We start from the raw sequence: 20,746 nt of genomic DNA, 5'->3' as shown, positions 1-20,746 counted from the left end.
ATTACATCAGCTTCAGAAGATGGGACCACAGAACCCAGTGGGGCTGCCGGGCTAGAAGCTCATACCTTGCGCTTGTCTGTGGGTCATCGCAGCTTCTGTCCGCTGCACATGTCTCTTCAGAAGCTGGGAGCTCCCAATCTGACTGGATTTCTGGGCAGAGGTCACTGTGGTCACTTTGGTCTTGGGACTGGAGGCAGGGCTGCTGGACACACTAGAGAGATCCTGGGCAGAGTCACAAGGGCAGGAGATGAGCCAATGCTGTCTGAACTTGGACATCAGTCAGCACGTTCCCCTGAACTCCCAGGCACCCCTAGGAAGTCAACTGTTCTTCTCAGTAGCCAGCAAATGCACCCCCTCCCTGCTTAACTACCTCTGAGCCTGAGGGTGAGGTGGGCAGCTTGGCAGCTGGAGAAGCAGGCCGACTGCCCCGCTCAGACACTTCAAAGGCCAAGTCTCTTCGGGCTATGTCACGAGGCTTCTTCTTCTTCTCAGCATCCTGATCCCGAGGCTCAGAGCCTATGTGACCTTCAGTTCGAGTGAGCACTCCAGTCAGAAAGTCCACAATCTCATCCTAATGTAAAAAAGAACCCAGGTCTATGAGTCTTCCTCTGGAGAGCAGGAACTCCCCAGATGGTATGAAATTAAGTGGCCTTCTAACCTGGGCTTTGGCTCCCAGACGTGCTGGTCCTTTCCCACTCACAAAGCCTAGACAAAGCCCCTGCTTCTGAATGGCTATGGCTGCCTCTGTGAAGGAGCAGGCACGCTCCACCCTCCTTCCGGCAGACCCTGTCTCCCAGATACCTTGCTCACGTAGGGGTTCACCTCTCCTTTGCTCGTTTTCTCTGCTTATAATTTAGGCCTACAGAGGGCCCAGTGGATATTCCTTCATACTCCAAAGCCAACGAACCTGTTGCTAACAGGATCAAATCCAAAGGGCAAAAACATACAGGACACCTGTTTACCTGGATACACCTGTCCACCATGCTCTGAGTCAACCCTTCTGATTTCTTCTTTGCTTTGCTTATTCTAAGAAATAAAAAGGAGGAAATGTTTACTTTTCTTCTCTGTGTTACTTTGTAGGCCTGGAAAGACTGCACGAAAGGACTGTCTTTGAGCAGGTGATGTGACCTTTCTTAAGCTGTTTTCATATCTGCACAATGGGGCATCATAACACCCCATTCAGGGAGATATGTGGATTAAACAAAATGACCTATGTAAAGAACCAAGGATGATGCACAGGACTTCCACTTCGGAAGTACTACACCTCTGACTTAGCAGGTAAAGCTGATTTGTCTTGCCAGGGCCTCCTGGAGGGATTCCATACCTCCTAACCCCCTTGGTTTCCTACTCTGAGGTTACTGGATTCATGGGGGGAGATTAAAGGGGCCCTGTGTTAGTTCTAAAGGGAGGACAAAACAAAAAAAAATGACCTCACTTAGTGGCATCCTTCTCTGAAAGCTAGCCCTAAAATCCCCAGGTTTCAAAACAACACATGGTGGTACATACCTATAATCCAGCACCTTGGGAGGCTAAGAAAAGAAGATCTGGGGTTTTAGGCCAGTTTAGGCTATATAAGGAGTTCAAGGCAAGCTTGGACTACATAGTGAGACCCTGTCTCAAAAAAAAACAAGTATCATTGACTTTTAAACTCAGACTCCTAGCAAAGAGAACAAGGTCCCTAAGTTACAAGATGGACAACATTATTGAATCTTCAAATTCTGATAAGCCAATTGACTAGTTGTTGCCTCTGATCTTGTATAACACTTTCATTTTTCAGAAGACTGTAAGTTGTACAAACTTCTTGAGTTGCTCAACCTTCTAAGCCAAGAAGAGCTCATGACTCACAGAGGTCTCTCAATTCTCAGACCTTGGCATCACGCAGATGTGTTTCCTAAGCTGTCTTACAACTCTTGAAAGCAACGTTCCTAATTCTCCTCACTCCCTCACCACAAGTCAACACACACTCTATTCCCTTGTAGAAAAGGTTTTCTGGAGCTGGGAAGGTGGCCTAGTGGTAGAGTGCTCGCCTAGCATGCATGAAGTCCTGGGTTTGATTCCTCAGTACCACACACATAGAGAAGGCCAGAAGTGGCACTGGGGCTCAAGAGGTAGAGTGCTAGCCTTGAGCACAAAGAAGCCAGGGACAGTGCCTAGGCCCTGAGTTCAAGCCCCAGGACTGGCAAAAATAAGAGAAAAAAAGATTTTCTGAATTACTAAGAAAAGCAATGTATTTACATAAAAACATTGCCCAGTGCATCAAAAGGCAGGCTGGCAACTGACAGAGCCAGAAGGACTGAAAAAGACAGCTTAGTTAGCTCTCTAGTATATAACTGAAATTTAATCTCTAAGACTGAATATACAGAAAAAGGAAGCCAAATACAACCTGTTTTTCAGTATATTTCATGAGAATTAACTACAGACCAATTATACCGGCTCATATCTAACCTCTTAGCTACTCAGGAAAGAGAACAGGAAGCTTGCAATTCCAAGCAAGCCTGAGCAAAAATTAGCAAGACTTTCACTTCAATCAGTAGGTGAGCAGAGTGACGCATGCCAGTCACCCTAGCTACGTGGAGGCCATAGACAGGAAGGTCACAGACTATGACAACTCAGGCATAAATGGGAGACTCCATTTGAATAATAACTAAAGCAAAAAGACTAGGGGGAGAGGAGTGGCTCAAGTGGTAGAGTACCTGTTCAGCAAGCCAAAGTCCAAGTTTGAATATGCCCCCCAAACACATAATTACAACCCCACATGTCTCAGCACTATAAGGAAAAAGTGGCTGTCTCAATGATCGTCATCTTCCTGAAATCTCTCTCAAACTTTGCCTGTATTTATACTTTAAAATTTCTCAAATGGGACTTAAAACAAGTAACATCTAGGTTCACATTCCACCTCAGTTAAGGAATACATTTTTTAAAATGCTTACTTCAGTGAAAGTCTAAAGAAAATAATGCATTTATAGAGCTTTACATTTCTTCTCCTCCCAAGATTACAATGGAGAAAACAGCAATTTTATACTGGAGAACCTGGGAGAAGCTACCTTAACCATGTGAGTAAGGTTATTATCAGTATTACTGAGACAAATCAGTGTCATTTATCCCAGGATGGGATATACTGAGATGGGTACATCATTTATGTGGCATTGCTGCCAAAAATGCACATCTTCAATGTTATCAGAAGAAAATGTCAAAAATGTAAAGTGAGGGACAGTCTCCAAATACCTGTCTAGTAATCTTCAAAAATGTCAAAGTCATGAAAAACAAGGACTGAGGAACTACATCCAATTCACAGAGACTGAGGCTCAACAACTAAAAATGCAACTAACACGTTCCTGAACTGTAACCTGTACCAGAAAAAGAACACCCGGGAGATAACCATAAACTAGACAATGCTACCCTACTAATGTTAATTTTCAGATTTTGAGAATCATTTTGGTTAGGTAAGATAATAACCGTTGGAAAATCCAGGTGAAACAAACACAACGTTTTTTAGCCTATAGTTCCACTGCTCCCTCACGGGCATTCTTCTACACAGTAACTTGCTCCCTGCAGTGCTGGGGAAGCTGACACACCTGAGATTGTCATCAGCTCCTCCGACTACCACCAAGCTGTTTTCTGCTCGGATCTTCTCCCGGAAGTCCTCCATGGCTTCAGGGTGACACTGTAGGGAATTCTGACCAATCACAAAGAGGACTGGAGTCTTCATATCCAAAAGGGGATCATCCACATCCTAAAACAAATACAAGCTTAATCTAGATTTGGCCAGTTCACACTCAGGAAGCACTGACCTTGAAAGTACTGGGAAGTTTACAGGAGTAGGTTGTGTACCAGCTGGAGTCCTCACCCCAACCTGGATGAGACATGCCATGCACTCCTACCATCCCCTAATCCCACTCTGATGACCCGGCAACCAACTTCACCTCGCTCTTACCCCCCGAGGACCGTCCACAGTGAGCAGGGGAAACCCAAGGCAGATGACAGCAGTGACATACTCCATCACAGACACCTGTAAGTAAGGACACCCTATGTTGGAAGGGCAAGTGACTTCATGGCATCTTCCCCGACCCAGAATCGAAAAGGAGCCCAGACCCATCATGCAGTCCCACCTCCCCTTCCCTTGTTCTAACCCCCAACTGCATAAGCCATGGTGGCAGCAGTAAAAGTATAGAATAAAAGGTGTGCTATCCCACAAGCAGCTACTACTTAAGAGAACTGGGGCCCTGAAAGGACCCCAGGACACAGCTGACCCAAAGGATGGGAAATGTAATACATCAACCATGTCAACTGCCAAGATCAGAGCCTTTTCCTGTTTTCTCCACTAGGTGTAAATACAATGTTGTTGGGCTGGGGATGTGGGCTCAGTGACAGCTAAGTGACACTTGACTACAACATCAGCAGAGAGGGGGAGAAGGGAAGGAGGGGAGGGAGAGAGGAAGAGAGAGAGGGCAGGAGAAAGAAACACTAATAGTGCCCTTCTCTTGCAAGAAAAGTCTCTTCCATTGGGCTTAAGAGCTAGCTTTCATACACCCCAGATTTCTCAAAGCAGCCAGCCACTGTCTGAGTGAGGATGGAGTTCTGCTGCTGTCCTTGGGAGGAAGAAATATGGATAAGGGCTTTCTTTCTCTCATCATTCTAGGGCTCAAACTAAACTAGACCGAGAAGAATGGGGGCTTGGACATGTCAAAAACTAGCCAGGTGCCAGTGACTCATACCTGTAATCCTAACTACTCAGGAGGCTGAGATCTGAGGATTGTAGTTCAAAGCCAGCCCAGGCAGGAAAGTCTGTGAGACTCTTATATCCAATTAATCACCAGAAAACTGGAAGCGGCACTGTGGCTCAAAGTGGTAGAAACCTAGCCTTGAGCTGAAGAGTTCAGGGATGGCCCAGGCCCAAAGCATCAAGATCGACCGACCGATCAACCAAACACACACTCTCTCTCTCTGACAGGGGTATGAATAAATGTAAGATAATAAAATTCCTGGGGCTTGAACTCAGGGCCTGAGCACTGTCCCAGGCTTCTTTACATATTGAAATATAAATAAATGAAATATACTTGATACTTCCTTTTCAAAATAAGCTGGTACATGTGTGGAGGGAGGAAGAAGGGAGAGAGGGAGAGGGAGACAGACAGAGAGAGAGAGAGAGAGAGAGAGAGAGAGAGAGAGAGAGAGAGAGAGAGAACACAAACAAGCAAGTAAGAAGTCAGGGTTAAGAAGAAACTAGCCTTCTGGTCAGATGACCACTGGTAAAGCTGGGTGTGAAGCCCATGAAGCTTAGTCTAGTCTCGTCTCCCTGCCTTTGATCCTGCTTAAGCCTCCCCGAAATAAAATAAATCAAGTTTATCTTCCAGCTCACAATGTAATTATATAAGCAAAACATGAAACATAGGGATTGAAACACGATTAAGAACTCAATGACAGCCATGAGTAGTAACAGCAGTGAGCTCTAAACAAGATGAAAATCACTTACATGACAGGCTACCAAAGCTCCTGTGTTCCATCCAATCAATATGATGGGTTTGTGTGGGAAATGGCTATGAATCTGTGGGAAGAGAAAGAAGCTGCTAAGAGAGGAGGCCACAGGGCAGTAGTGTACAACCTAGAAGGCTGGGCATGGCACATTCTCACCTCTAGCACTTTGCTTCTCACCGCCCCGATCATGTGCTCCAGACACTGCAGAACTCCAACCCCAATGCCATTGTTCAGCAAATGTGTGGCGACAGGAATGACCTAAAAGAAGTTTTAAAACTTTCTATTTTGCTTAACTTACCTTGAATCCTTCCAGTCTTGAACAATCACCATTCATATGCCAAATGAAAGGTGAATTGAGGCTACTCTACAAGTGGATTTGTCAGTGTGCTGCTGCATTTGTTCACCCTTCCATTTCTCCATTCTTTTTTTTTTTTTTTTTTTTTTTGGCCAGTCCTGGGCCTTGGACTCAGGGCCTGAGCACTGTCCCTGGCTTCTTCCCGCTCAAGGCTAGCACTCTGCCACTTGAGCCACAGCGCCGCTTCTGGCCGTTTTCTGTATATGTGGTGCTGGGGAATCGAACCTAGGGCCTCGTGTATCCGAGGCAGGCACTCTTGCCACTAGGCTACATCCCCAGCCCCCATTTCTCCATTCTGATACCCTCACCGCTGGCAATCTCTCTTTTCTTTGGGGGGGGGGCAGTCCTGGGGCTTGAACTCAGGGCCTGAGCACTGTCCCTGGCTTCTTTCTGCTCAAGGCTAGCACTCTGCTACTTGAGCCACGGCGCTACTTCTGGCCTTTTTATATATATGTGGTGCTGGGGAATCGAACCCAGGGCTTCATGTATATAAGGCAAGCACTCTTGCCATTAGGCTATATTCCCAGCCCCTGGCAATCTCTTTAACCTCCATGACCATTCCCACCTAGCAGCAGAGTGCTTTGTGCCTCACATACCTTGCCCAAGCAGGAGAGCTGAGACTGCCAGAAGCGGGTGGCGGCGTGAGGTGGGGAACACAGAGCTGGAGGGGCCAGAGGAGGCAATGAGAATCAGAGGCGAGCCAGGGAGTTTGCTCTGAGGAGAGAATTCCAACCAAAAACAATCAATCAATCCCAATAAGTTTCTTATCCCCTCTTTTTTTTGGGTCTATGTGGTGCTGAGGAATTGAACCCAGGACTTCATGTATACTAGGGAAGCACTGTACCACTAACCCACATTCCCAGCCCCCCCTCATCTTTTTATTAATGAAACAAGTAAGTTATTTATAATCCTCTAGCCAAGGTTCTAGCTGATCTAAATACTTCATGTGTCACAGTGAAGTCTGAGTATCCAACTTACTGGTTTGTTATGAGAAAGCACCCCCACAGCAGGGTCCCAAGGTCTCTTGAGGAGGAGGGATAAGGCTTCAGCTCCTGCAGCCCCAGTCTTCGTGTTGGATGACACAAGCATCCGGTCAATCAAGGTTGGGATCTAGGAAGAAAGATGAGCAAAGAAGCTTCTTGTGTAAACAGGATGACAGGTGTACAACACCATGCCCGGTCACTGTGCTTGGCTTGTAGTTGAGACAACAGGCATGCACCTACTAGCTGACCTACTAGCTGAGAGGGAGTCCCTCAAACTTCTTTTTTGCTCAGACTAGCCTCAAACTGCCACCTTCCAGTCTCTACTTCCTGAGTAGATAGGATTACAGGGTTGAGCTACAACACCTAGCTAAACTTTTTTTCTTATTGCAGTAAATCAGCAGAAGGACAGAATTCAACTTTGTCTGTCAAACTTTTCTTGGGAGCAAACATACAAATAAGTATGAGTAGCCAACAAACAGTGCTCCTGCTGTGAAAGTGGGTTTGTCCTTTGGAAAGCGTCTCGGGATGTAAGTTTATTCCCTTTCCTTTTCCAAATGATGGTACTTCTTGCCATCCTTGTTATGAAGGTAAGATCAGGAGGATCAAAGTTCCATGGCAACTTGTGGGAAAAAAGTCTGTGAGACTACCTCAACAGAAGCTGGAATGACGTGCTTGTCTGTCATCCCAACTATAGCAGGAAGCTTAAAGCAGGAGGAGGCAGTCCAGGCAAGTTCCTGGGCCAAATGCAGGCATATCTCAAAATAATCAGTGCAAACATGGATTGGAGGTATGTGGACCAGCAGTAGAACGATGACCTAACAAGCATGAATCCCTGAGTTCAAATCCCAGTACCACCACATACACATACATACACAAAAAGACACCCACACAGAAAGAAGCATAAGGACAGTTATACGAGACAAATTTCACTGTCAATAATAAATAATAACATAAAACAATCTAAGTGTATATAATTAGATATTTCAAGTATTTACAAAAATTTATGTATCAGATAATTTTGCTAATATGTTACAGGTCAAACAAAATATAGGGTGCATTGGCTTACACCTGTAATCATAGCTACTCAGGATGTGGAGATCCAAGTTTAAGGCTAGCTAGTGTAAAAGTTAGTGAGACTTGTAGTTTAATAAGCTAGGATAGCTAGGGGCTGGGGATATGGCCTAGTGGCAAGAGTGCTTGCCTCATATACATGAGGCCCTGGGTTCAATTCCCCAGCACCACATATACAGAAAATGGCCAGAAGTGGCGCTGTGGCTCAAGTGGTAGAGTTCTAGCCTTGAGCAAAAAGAAGCCAGGGACAGTGCTCAGGCCCTGAGTCCAAGCCCGAGGACTGGTGCAAAAAAAAAAAAAAAAAAAAGCTAGGAGCTAGGCATCAGTGACTCATGCATAAAATCCTATATATTCAGGAGGCTGAGATCTGAAGGTTGAGGTTTTTGGAGTCAGTCCAGGCAGACAAATCCACAAGACTTTATCTCCCAATAACCAGCAAAAAGCCAGATGTGGAGCCATAGTTCAAGTGGTAGAGCGCCAACTGTGAGTGAAAATGCGAGGCCAAGTTCAAGCTCTAGTACTGGCAAAAACACAAAACAAAAACCAAGCTAGGAGTGCTTGCTTAGAGTACTCCTCTCACTAAGTGAGAGGTGCAGGTAGCAGGGTCACAGTTAGAAGCTGGCTGGTCAAAAAGCACAAGACTGGGCTGGGAATATGGCCTAGTGGCAAGAGTGCCTGCCTCATATACATGAAGCCCTGGGTTTGATTCTTCAACACCACATATAAAGAAAAGGCCAGAAGTGGTGCTGTGGCTCAAGTGGCAGAGTGCTAGCCTTGAGCAAAAGGAAGCCAGGGACAGTGCTCAGGCCCTGAGTTCAAGGCCCAGGACTGGCAAAAAAAAAAAAAAAAAAAGCACAAGACTTTGTCTGAAAAATAACTAAAGCAACAAGGGCTAGGAGTATCTCAAGTGGAAGAGAGTTTGCCTAGCACACTGATGCCCACTAGTACGGCCAAGAAAGAAAAGATACAAAAATTATCTTTACTTAAAAAAAGCTGTAAGATATTTTGCACAAACATTAATGTAATTATTTCTAGGGAATTATGAGCGATCTTTTTTCTTTATAGATATCCTAAATTTCTTCAGTAAATATCAGTTTATCTTACATTTTATAAAAAAAATCCCTAATTTCTTCTAGTGTACAGCCTTTAAACTATGGCATGTTAATTAAACTTATTATTGTATCCACCTCCCCAAATCCCACTATATTGTGGATATTGTGAATTACACTGTATCTTGTTTTTAGTATCCACACAAAATGTTACCTCACAGTTGTATAAATATAGGTTTCAGATATGCTGATGCTTATACCATAAATATATCTGTGTAAACTCCACACTACCCACAAAAAGCTCAAAACAGTCTCAGAGCAAGGAAAGGTTTATCTTAGAGGAAGTATTCAGAATTTTTTAAAGGGGGGGTTAGAGACTGGAGAATAAAAAACACTATAATTTGATCCATATTACAAAATTTCAGAGGTAGAAGACACACTGCTCTTAATTTAAAAAGAAAAACACTAGAGGGTAGGACATGGTTCAGTGGTACAGCACCTGCCTAGAGTTTTTAAAACCCTGGGTTTGATCTCCAGCATTGCTAAATACAATTTTTTTTTAAATGGAGAATGTACTATAGTGTAATTTAATCGAAACTTTGTATCTGTTTGCCCCCTATATAAATGTATGCTTCAAATAAATAAGTTTAATAATTAGACCTGAAAGCTGGGCATGCTGGTAGGTGCATATAATCCCAGCGCCAAGAGGCGGAGGTAGAAGGATCACTCGTTCATGACAGCCTGGGTTACATGGGATATCACAGGGATGGGGGAGTACACAGACAGGCAGAAAAAAAGATGTCTGCATGATAATTAGGGAACTACGACCATGAGTCTGTCCCAGTTAACTCAGTCACTAAATGTCTGTGTGGCAGCTGCTGTTACAAAACACTCAGCTAAATTCCTCTTGCAGAGGAATTTAATCTACAAGGGGAAAGGAAGACAAACTCACAAATAACACTTGGGAGAAACAGAAGCTCCACACTGTTGATTTGAATCACTCAACGGAGGGAGGTTAACAGGCATTTCTCGTCTAAAGAAGCATTAACATATACTATTAGCACAGGTAGGATTCCCAAAAAAGATGATGAGAGGAGACAGCAGTAGTGGGCAAGAACATGTGGGGCTTACCCAGGCAGGCAGGCTGAAGCCAAGGACTCTAGCATGGAAGGAGGAGGATGCAAACTAATAAAGAAGGTTAAAGCCCCACTGTAAAAGCTCTCCACTGTAATAGGACATTCTCGCTGCTTTTTTTTTGGTCCTGGGCTTGCACTCTACTACTTTGAACTACAGCTTCACTTCCGGTTTTCTAAGCATCTCATGGACGTCCCAGGCTAGGCTGGCTTTGAACTGTGATCCTCAGATCTCAGCCTCCAGAGTAGTTAGGATTACAAGTATAAGCCACCAGCATTAAGCATTTTTTTTAAACCTCAAGGCTAGCTCTCTAGCACTGGAGGCACAGCTCCACTTCCAGTTTATGAGGTGAGATACTTGCCACTGGTGCCCAGTAGGCTCATAATTATCTATTTAACCGTGAGCCAATGATCACTTGGAGACAGTGGCTGTAATCCTAGCTTCTCAGGAGGCTGAGATCTGAGGATCATGGTTCAAAGCCAGCCCAGGCAGAACAGTCCATGAGACTCTTACCTCTAATTAACCATCAAAAAGCCGGAAGTAGAACTATGGCTCCAGTGTTAGAGCCCTAGCCTTGAGTGAAAAAACTAAAATACCCTGAGTTCAAGCCCCAGTAAGAAGGGGCGGGGAGGGGGAGGGAGTAGAGGTAGGGGAGGGGACATGAATAACGTAATTAATCCAAGTTCTCTAAGGTCATTTATTGGAGCAAAGCACACATTTCAAGGCCCTATAAGAATACCTCAAATAATCCTTAATAGTTAACTGTGGCCTTCCTATGTGCTGCTACCTGGCTTTACTGACTTGGTTCTTACAGAAATACTTAGCAGGTACTGTTACAGCCACATTTTGGAGATGAGGAAAAAAACAACAGCTCATTGGCAAGGCTGAGATTAGGAGGCAGTTTGCCTTCGGAACCTGCTCTCCACCACACTACCAACAGCCCAGTGCTGCCCTAACATCACAATAAAGCAGAATCTCAAGGAGAATAGTTTAATGCACAATACTATGAGTTCATGAGAACAGGCACATGTAATGAGACATTCATAATAAATTATGTCAGTCTAACCCTTGCTCCTAAACGTTTGTGCTCTGAAGGGAGGCTTAAGTGTCAGGTACCACCTTGCAGTATAATCTCCAGGCCTGGAGTGCCACACATCTGCTTCTCACACCCTTATCAACACCCCTCCCAGGTAAAGCCTCCGTGACAACTCAATTGAGCACAGGCTCAAGTACCAGCTGCAAAGCGTATTCTGTTTTTTAGGCCACAAGCCTCATCCTAGAGATAAGCACGGCTGAAGACAGTTATACCAGACACAAATATAAAATGATTCTCTGCCTTCTGCTTTTAACAGTAAATCTGTGAGCTTCAGCCACGCCCTCCGAGCTGCCCACGGGTGGCCTTGTGCCACCCGCACCCTAAGCCGCAGCGCACCTTCCCCTTCAGTGTCTGCAGCGAGTCCAGGTAGGCAGCCAGCATGGGCAGACTCAGCGTCTCCACAAGGGTAGTGTGCAGCCACTGGATCAGCTTGGTGTCCCAGCTCACACTCGCCAGAGCCTGACGCACCCTCCTTGCACACTTGTCCACGGCAACACGGCGCAGCACGGGCTCGTTACAAGCCTGAAGGATGAAAGCAGAAGGAACAAAACAAGAGTTCTACTTGGTTAGCAAATGGGGGAGACAAATCAGTCGGCCAGTGAAGCCTAAACTAGGAAGGCCCACCGCTGGCAGATCTCTGGCTTACCCCTTCATTGGCCAGGCGGGCCAGCCGATCAGACTGCAGAGCTTTGAGGATCTTGTTGAATAGCTTGTTCTGGGCCATTGTCCAGCCAGTCCTATAATGGAAACTCTGAGGAATTAAAGTCAAACCCTGGGGCTGCTCCTCATGTATGTATAAAGAAAATGTTGCCATGTTTTTGCTCTCATTCTGAAAGCATGTAACTTGAGATAGCTTACGATCATTAAGTTAAAACATGAGACCTAGATTCTGGCCCCAATTTGCCAATGAATCACATCAACACACCTTTTCACCTATCGATCCATGGATCTATTTTTATCTTTAAGTAGTTGTACAGAGGAGTTTCAATTCAACATGTCAATCTGTAAGTACAATGCATTTTAATCAGTGTTGCCTTTTCCATCATTCTCCTCTCATCTGTACCAATCAGCACACCTTTGTATTAACCATACACACTACAAATCAAAATCACTACTCCTGCAGTACTAATAATCCCATTAAGAGGCTGGGAAGGTGGCTTAGTGGTAGAGAGCTTGCCTAGCATGCATAAGGCCCTGGGTTCAATTCCTTGGTACCACATAAACAAAAAGTAAATAAACCCATTAACAACTAATCACAATAGCAAGACATGGCCCTGCTACTGAACTTTTAATTTCTTCTTTAAAAAAAAAATATATGTATAGGATCTTTCTATGTAGCTCAGGCAAGCCTTAACCTTGTGCTACTTCCTCAGGCTCCTGAATTCTATGATTACAGGCATACACCACCATGCTCAACTTGAATTTCTTAGGTTTTACATTTCACACCAAGGCAAACAGGATCAACTACTTTTCCTGTAGTACTGAGGCTGAGGATCGCATCCAGGCCTTGCACAGGCAAAGTAAGCACTTACTCGGCCACTCAGCCACACCCTCTGCACTTTTTTGTATTTCATTTTTGAGACAGGGTCCTGCTAACTCTGTGTAGGCTTAGATCCTCCTGCCTTTGCCTTGAGTACCTGGGATTACAGGCATGTGTCAGTATATACACTTCATCGTCTCCATTTTTTTTTTGAAACAGGGTAATAGAAGAAGAAACTTAGTATTTGTTTACCATCTTTCTCTGTCATAAAATAAAAAGAAACTGGTGATAACTTTTAAAAATTGTAGGAAGTAGGGCTGGGGATATAGCCTAGTGGCAAGAGTGCCTGCCTCGGATACACGAGGCCCTAGGTTCGATTCCCCAGCACCACATATACAGAAAACGGCCAGAAGTGGCGCTGTGGCTCAAGTGGCAGAGTGCTAGCCTTGAGCGGGAAGAAGCCAGGGACAGTGCTCAGGCCCTGAGTCCAAGGCCCAGGACTGGCCAAAAAAAAAAAAAAAATTGTAGGAAGTAGTGCTGTGACTCAAGTGGTAGAGCATTAGCCTTGAGCTGAAGAGCTCAGGGACAGCGCCCAGGCCGAGTTCAAGCCCCATGACCACCAACAAAAAAAACTTCATTAGAAATTGTGGGGGGCTGGGAATGTAGCTTAGCAGTAAAGCGCTTTTCTCATATACATGAAGCCCTGGATTCAATTCCTCAGCACCACATATATAGAAAAAGCCAGAAGGGGCGCTGTGGCTCAAGTGGCAGAGTGCTAGCCTGGAGCAAAAAAAAAGCCAGGGACAGTGCTCAGGCCCTGAGTTCAGGCCCCAGGACTGGCAAAAAAAAAAAAAAAAAAAAAATTGTAGTTGGTAGTGGGCCCAAATGAGATAGATCAAGGTAGCATTTCATACCCACAGGGATAAAGTCACTAAGTAGAGACAACCACTAGAAAACCTAAATTTCTATACATCTCTTTTTACATCAAAATAAATTTCAGATGGGACAAAAAGCTAAACATTAAAACAAAATAAAGCTACTGAAGCTCTAGGGAAAAAAAATAGTGATAATTATCAATCTACCTACCTATCTACTTCTACCTGTCTTTGAATAAGAGGAAGGATTACCCCAAACCAAGAAATAAAAAGAGAAAAATATAACTGCATAAAAATGTCAAACCCCGGGCTGGGGATATAGCCTAGTGGCAAGAGTGCCTGCCTCGGATACACGAGGCCCTAGGTTCGATTCCCCAGCACCACATATACAGAAAACGGCCAGAAGCGGCGCTGTGGCTCAAGTGGCAGAGTGCTAGCCTTGAGCGGGAAGAAGCCAGGGACAGTGCTCAGGCCCTGAGTCCAAGGCCCAGGACTGGCAAAAAATAAAAATTAAAAAAAAAAAAAATGTCAAACCTCTATATTGGGCTGGGGATATGGCCTAGTGGCAAGAGTACATGAGGCCCTGGGTTCAATTTCCCAGCACCACATATACAGAAAACGGCCAGAAGTGGCGCTGTGGCTCAAGTGGCAGAGTGCTAGCCTTGAGCAAAAAAAAGCCAGGGACAGTGCTCAGGCCCTGAGTCCAAGCCCCAGGACTGGCCAAACAAACAAACAAACAAACAAACCCTCTATATTAACAAAGTATAGTAAACAAAGTCAAAACAGTGGGAAAATAATTGCCAGTGCATTTAAATGCAGAGGTTCTAGAAAATTGTCAAGAAAAAGATGAAACAAATATAGAAGCTGGATCTAAAAATACAACCGTGTATAATAACATATACAAAGCTCAGTGCATTTACACACAACTAAGGGAGGGTGCACTTAGGGGAAGAATTATTATTATCTCTTCTGAGAAACTATTTTATAGTTTGTTATATTGTTAGACTATATTTTATAGTACTGTTTCTCAAAATGAATACTAGGAAATAGAAACATGTATTTTTCAGGGGGTAAAGAATGGCATAGGAATGGAGGGAGGAAGGGTGAGCAAATGTAGTCATTATATTCAATATACACTATGTAAAAAATAAACTACGTAACTTGTGGGTAGAGATAGGAGAGGAAAAATGGGGGAGAACAAAGGGGCGATACTGACCAAGAGCCATTGTGCTCATAACCTGACTCCTTTTTATAATTCCTTAGTAATAACAATAAAAAAGGAAGGCTATATAGATGTAAAAAGGTAAAAAGATGAAATAATCCATGGACCAACAAGCAGCAAAGGTACATCCCAGCTGGACTGGATGTAGTGGTACCTGCTTGGTCATCGCACACCAAGAAGGATGAGGATGACCCTGAATTTGAAGCTAACCTGGCTGTTTAGTGAGACTGTATTACACTAAGAGAACACGGACAGGAGCCAGGACTTCACCCAGATCTATAAAGAGCTGGTTATATGCCCTGAGTCTCTTGTATATAAAACAGATGTGGTCCAGATAACCCTTACAATTATTAAATATTCAGGTCAGCTGTGCCTACTGGTAAGGATAACAGCTAAAATCCATGACTGCAGAGATAGGTAGCTTCCTTTTTTGCCAGTCCTGGGGCTTGAACTCAGGGCCTGAGCACCGTCCCTGGCTTCTTTTTGCTCAAGGCTAGCACTCTTACCATTTGAGCCACAGAGCCACCTCTAGCTTTTTCTGTTTATGTAGAGCTTAGGAATCGAACCCAGGGCTTCATGCATGCAAGGCAAGCACTCTACCACTAGGCTACATTCCCAACCCAGAACCAGGTAACTTCCTCGGCAGCGCCTTTCCATGCATGATCAGAGCTTTCCTTACCACAGCTAAATCTTTGAACCTCCAAAGCCACTTTGCCTTTTGTAATCACTTGTGGATGCTAGAAGCAATCCTAGGTTTCTGGAGATTGTCCCTTTTCTTCTTTTGCTTTAGTTTCCCTGGTTTAATTCCTGTTACTTCATCAGGATCCAGTCCATTTTTGTTGTGGCTTAATAGTAAAAAACTGAACTAGCCGGGCACCAGTGTAATCCTAGCAATTCTGGAGACTGAGATCTGAGGACTGCAATTCAAAGCCAGTGTGGGCAGAAAGCCTGCAAGACTGTTATCTCCAGTTAAATACCAAAACAGCTGGCTGTGGAGCTGTGGCTCCAGTGATAGAGTGCTAGCCTTGAGCAAAGAAGCTCAGGGACAGTTGCCCAGGCCCTGAATTCAAGCCCTAGGACCAGTACAAATAAAAATCAAAGTTAAAAAAGACTAGATTTGGAAAGTGGAAAATAAAAGCTTTGACTCCATGATGGATTCATAGTACTTCAGAGGCTTGTGAGACCAGAAGCTCCAGACCACTGGTTCACAATCCCATTTTCCTTCACATTATTGAAATGCACACCACACTCATTTGAGTAGCATGCCTCTTATGTGTACTGCTTCTTGGGTAGGGTTGAGGACTGGATGGAGATGGGAGGAGAGTGAATGCTCACAAATAAAGTACAGGAAAATCTTTCTGGAGACACAGGTATCTGCCTCCACGTTAGTAGATCTCTCATGTCCTATCCTATTTAGGTAAAGTCTCTCCTCCACTTTCTCTCTCCCCCTTCTCCCACTCCCCTTCTCTCCTCCTCTTCCTTCTCTCTCTCTCTCTCCCTCCGTCCCTTCCTCTCTTTTGCTGTTTTTGTGCCTATACTGGTGCTGAACTAATGGACTGTCCCTTATCTTTTTCACTCAAAGATGGTATTTTACCACTAGTGCTATAGCTAACATTTGGGCTTTTTTGTTTCGTTTTGGTTTGGGGGGTGGGTATTAACTGAAGACAGGAGTCTCAGACTTTCCTGCTTAGACTGACTTTGAACCATGAGTTCCTCAGAATTCAGCCTCCTGAATAGCTAAGACAGGCAAGAGCCTAGCAGGTTGAGTCTTTATTTGAATTCCACTCTCCCTCCATTCACATACATACATTTATGTTTGTGCAAGTACCTCTGCAGAACAAACATCTCGAAGTAGAATAGAAAGCGTAAAGACTATCTGATTAAAATTTCAGAATTTCAAATAATGTATCAAAGAATCCATAGATGCTATGGATTGGGCTGGGAAAATGGCCTAGTGACAAGAGAGCCTGCCTCATATACATGAAGCCCAGTACCACACATATGGAAAACGGCCAGAAGTGGCGCTGTGGCTCAAGTGGCAGAGTGCTAGCCTTGGGCAAAAAGAAGCCAGGGACAGTGCTCAGGCCCTGAGTCCAAGGCCCAGGACTGGCGCACACGCACACACACACACACACGCTATGGATTATAAAACTGTATTATAATCTTTACTACACACACACACACACATGCTATGGATTATAAAACTGTATTATAATCTTAACTGCCAAGATCTTTGAGTTGTTTATCCTCTCTTCCTTACTCTTTCATAGTAATTTATCAACAACTAGTTTCAGTAAGGAATTTTGTCTTAACAATTTCTAGAACCTTCTCAAAACTTATTCACATCGAAAACTTCAGCTTCAAGAACAGAAAAAGAAGTTGGACATAGATAGCTCACACTTGCAACCCTAACTGCCAAGGAGGCCAGGCTCTGGAAGGTCACAGCTTGAGGCCAGCCTGGACAGAAAAGTCTGTCAGCATCCATCTCCAAAATAACCAGAAAAGGCATTGCAATCAAGTTGAATGAGTACAAGGCCCTGAGTTCACATTCCAGAACTGCCAAGAAAAAACAGAAAATGAGGTACAATTTATGAAGCACCAACAGTGTTTCCAAAATTCTCCAACTCTTTACTTTAGTGTACAAGATTTGTTTTTCTTGCTCTGTATTTACTGAAACCCACAATGATGAAAGCAAAGAAAATGATGTGAACACAAGAGGAAGCTAAAAGTGATTTAGGCTAAAAGACATTTAGAAATGACTATCTTACACTAATGACAGCAGAAATTAAATTTTGGAACCACAATACTCAGTCTAAAATCCTAAAGAGTTCTGAGGATTTTTACTGATACAGAACACAGTGATCCTAAGAATTGAAGCATATTCTCTATATTTTGTCAGCTTCGTGGGAGGCTGTAAATTAAGTGGGCAGAAAAAGTGATCTAACCCAAGATTAAGATAAAGAGCATGGGAAAGATATAATTAAGGCAAAATTTAAAAACAGGAGACAGAATTTTAAATACAAGTCTAAACAGTCAAATAGCTGATGGGAACTGGTGAGTCAATGGCTCTTCCTCTCCCCATGTAGACCTATTCAATTTTCCTGAAAGCCAAAATTCCTTTTCTTTATTTCTAAGATGAGATCAGAAATCTATTGTTTTCCATGCTCTGACCAACTCCAAATGATATGCTAACCTGTGGCTCATCCTATTCAAATCCTAGGTGAAACAAACACATTGTCATAGAAAAACACCGCCTTTTCTTCCTGCCTTCCTTTTTTTGGAGAAAGGGTCCTGCTGACCTCAAACTCTATTCTCCTGCCTCAGTCTCCCAAGTGCTCGGATTACAGAAATGTACCACCATGCCAGACAAACTTTAAAAAACAATCATTTCCCTGTTTCAAGCTAAACTAATTCAACAGGAAAATGTCTATAGGATATTTTTTTTAACTGAACATAAGAGAAACTTGACAAAAGTGAAGTTTCAAAAAGGAAGGAAAGGTATCTCTCCCTTTGATCAACCACACTCTGTGGGTTTCTGCTTGCCTGCTTACTCAATAAAGTACTGCTAAGTTTTCTTTAAAAAAAAAAAAAAAAAAGAAGGGGGGTGGCTAGGGATATGGCCTAGTGGCGAGAGCTTGCCTCGTATACATGAGGCCCTGGGTTCGATTCCCCAGCACCACATATACAGAAAACGGCCAGAAGTGGCGCTGTGGCTCAAGTGGCAGAGTGCTAGCCTTGAGCAAAAAGGAAGCCAGGGACAGTGCTCAGGCCCTGAGTCCAAGGCCCAGGACTGGCCAAAAAAAAAGGAAAGGGCAAGGAAGGGAAGGGAGGAAAAACAAATGTTGTCAAGATCTGGACTCAAACATCGGGGCTGGGAATGTGGCCTACTGGTAGAGTGCTTGCCTCGCATACATGAAGCCCTGGGTTCGATTCCCCAGCACCACATACATAGAAAATGGCCAGAAGTGGTGCTATGGCTCAAGTGGCAGTGTGCTAGCCTTGAGCAAAAAGAAGCCAGGGACAGTGCTCAGGCCCTGAGTTCAAGCCCCAGGACTGGGGGAAAAAAAAAAAATCTTTCAAAAGCATCTAATGAAACTTGCCATGGGCCAAACACCTGAAGATATAGAGGGGAAAAGCTGGACCAACATCTTCAGGAACATATTCTTATGCAAAAATATATAATTTTAAAAGCTCTCCAAGTCATATGATTATGGCACACAGACTAAGAACATGACTCAGAGGCAGCCAGCTAAATTCTCCCATAAGAGACTGGACAATAAGTATATTAAGGCTTATTAGGACATACAGGCCCTGCCACTACTGTTTAACTAGGATTATAATGGAAAAGGGCCATGGATAATACTTACTGAATGAGTAAGGCTGTATTCCAACAAACTATTTATCAGTATGTTTTCTGGGGACAAAAAATCCTAGTTTGTAGGGAGCTGTCCTATAGTCCACGCAGTTTTCAATGTCAGAAACTAATTTTACATCACTTTATACAGAAATAAAGGAAACAGCAACTTAACAATCAAGTCAAGGGTAAGAAGGGCAATAATCAAAGCAGGAATGAAAACTTGAAACAGGCTAGACTGACAGACAGGTTAAAAATGGTGACCTCTGAGATGAAACTAGCTGATGACATGTGCTGTGTGCAAAAGTAACTTAAATGAAGTAGTTTATTAACATCTAAATCTCACCAGAAAGAAAAAAATCTGAATAAAATTTTAGAAAAACTAAATCACATCACATCTATCTGTGGTAATGTCATAACATCATGGAGGTCCACAAAGAGGCTGAAAAAGACAAGCCACAGATTTCTACAGTGTTTCTCTACAGGTCAGGTGAAGGGGCACCCTGGCCTATTCAATGTGCCTATCTTGTCTAAAATAAACATCTTGCCTCTGATCAAGACCCCACCCAATTATCCACATCTGGAACAGAAAGGCTTCTCAAGATGTTCCTACTGGAAATGGACACTCTGGGCAGGACATCCCAGTGTCCCTTCTGCGTTGCAGTTACATCCTTCCTTATGAAAGTGGAACTGGCATGGTAGTATGCACTTATAACCCCTGCACTTGGAAGGCTAAGGTAGGAGAATCACAAGCTGAAGGATTGCCTGTACAACAGAGTAAACTTGAGGTCAGCCTATGCTATACAAGACCTTGCCTCAAAAACAATCTATCAATACTAAAAATAAAACTTAAAAAGATAAAATAAATTAAGAAACTGTGAGCCAGGTGTGGTGGTAGTATATGCCTTTATTCTCAGAACTTGGGGGAGACAGAAATAGTAGGGACCTACCTGGGCCACCCTTGGGCTACAAAGCAAGTGACAGGCTGGCTTGAGGCACACGGGATTACAGGCATGAGCCACAGTGCCTGGCTCTTCCGTGCATTTCCTAAAACTGCAGACAGAGAACACCACAGAGGGACCTATCTCCCAGCGAGCCCATCTTTTTCAACTACTAATGGGCCTCTTTTTGGGGGTGGGCAGTCCTGGTGCTGTCTCTGACTTTCTGCTCAAGGCTAGTGCTATACTACTTAAGCCACAATTCCACTTCTAGCTTTTTGCTAGTTAATTGGAGAGAAGTCTCATAGGCTTTCCTGCCCAGGCTGGCTTTGAACTGTTGATCCACAGATCTCAGCTTCCTGAATAACTAGGATTAAAGGTGTGATCCTGGGCCTAACTCTTTTATGGCGGAGGGTGTGACAGTGAAGGACACTGGGCTCTGGAGTCAGGGCTTGAACAAATCCCTGCCCCCTACTTTCCTAAGGTTACCTATCTCTGGGCTGCTTCATCTTGTGAAACACAGATGCAAGAGGGATATATCTCCAAGGGTCCGTGGGAAGACTTAAAGCTGACTTTCTTCACAATTTTCCTTATCAAAAGCACTAAAGAACATTTCCTCTTCTTAGGATATTACATTAATTCTAATTCAAGACTCCAACTTCTTGATAAGTGGGGGTGGGGGGGTGGGAAGAAGGCTGTGTAGACGCATATGTG

General features: G+C 43.9%; 1 protein-coding gene and 1 long non-coding RNA gene across 2 annotated transcripts in view; one reads left to right on the top strand and one right to left on the bottom strand.

The window, feature by feature from the left end:
- The window catches only part of Kansl3 (KAT8 regulatory NSL complex subunit 3), a 38,890-nt gene that overhangs the window by 13,692 nt on the left and 4,452 nt on the right, over positions 1–20,746 (bottom strand). Inside the window, 12 exon segments of the mRNA XM_048352310.1 lie at positions 66–222; positions 371–571; positions 963–1,026; positions 3,576–3,733; positions 3,935–4,009; positions 5,474–5,545; positions 5,632–5,733; positions 6,427–6,462; positions 6,464–6,544; positions 6,809–6,940; positions 11,500–11,685; positions 11,810–11,900. Of these exon segments, the coding sequence (XP_048208267.1) occupies positions 66–222; positions 371–571; positions 963–1,026; positions 3,576–3,733; positions 3,935–4,009; positions 5,474–5,545; positions 5,632–5,733; positions 6,427–6,462; positions 6,464–6,544; positions 6,809–6,940; positions 11,500–11,685; positions 11,810–11,900 (1,355 nt within the window).
- LOC125356051 lies at positions 3,743–4,328 on the top strand. The gene is made up of 2 exons (XR_007211808.1): positions 3,743–4,179; positions 4,212–4,328. It is a non-coding gene; the product is annotated as an uncharacterized LOC125356051 (long non-coding RNA).

The sequence above is a fragment of the Perognathus longimembris genome, chromosome 8 (genome assembly GCF_023159225.1).
Source record: "Perognathus longimembris pacificus isolate PPM17 chromosome 8, ASM2315922v1, whole genome shotgun sequence".
Lineage (NCBI taxonomy): Eukaryota > Metazoa > Chordata > Mammalia > Rodentia > Heteromyidae > Perognathus > Perognathus longimembris.
The sequence above is the reverse complement of the archived record's forward strand: the minus strand, read 5'-3'. Positions and strand labels throughout refer to the sequence as shown.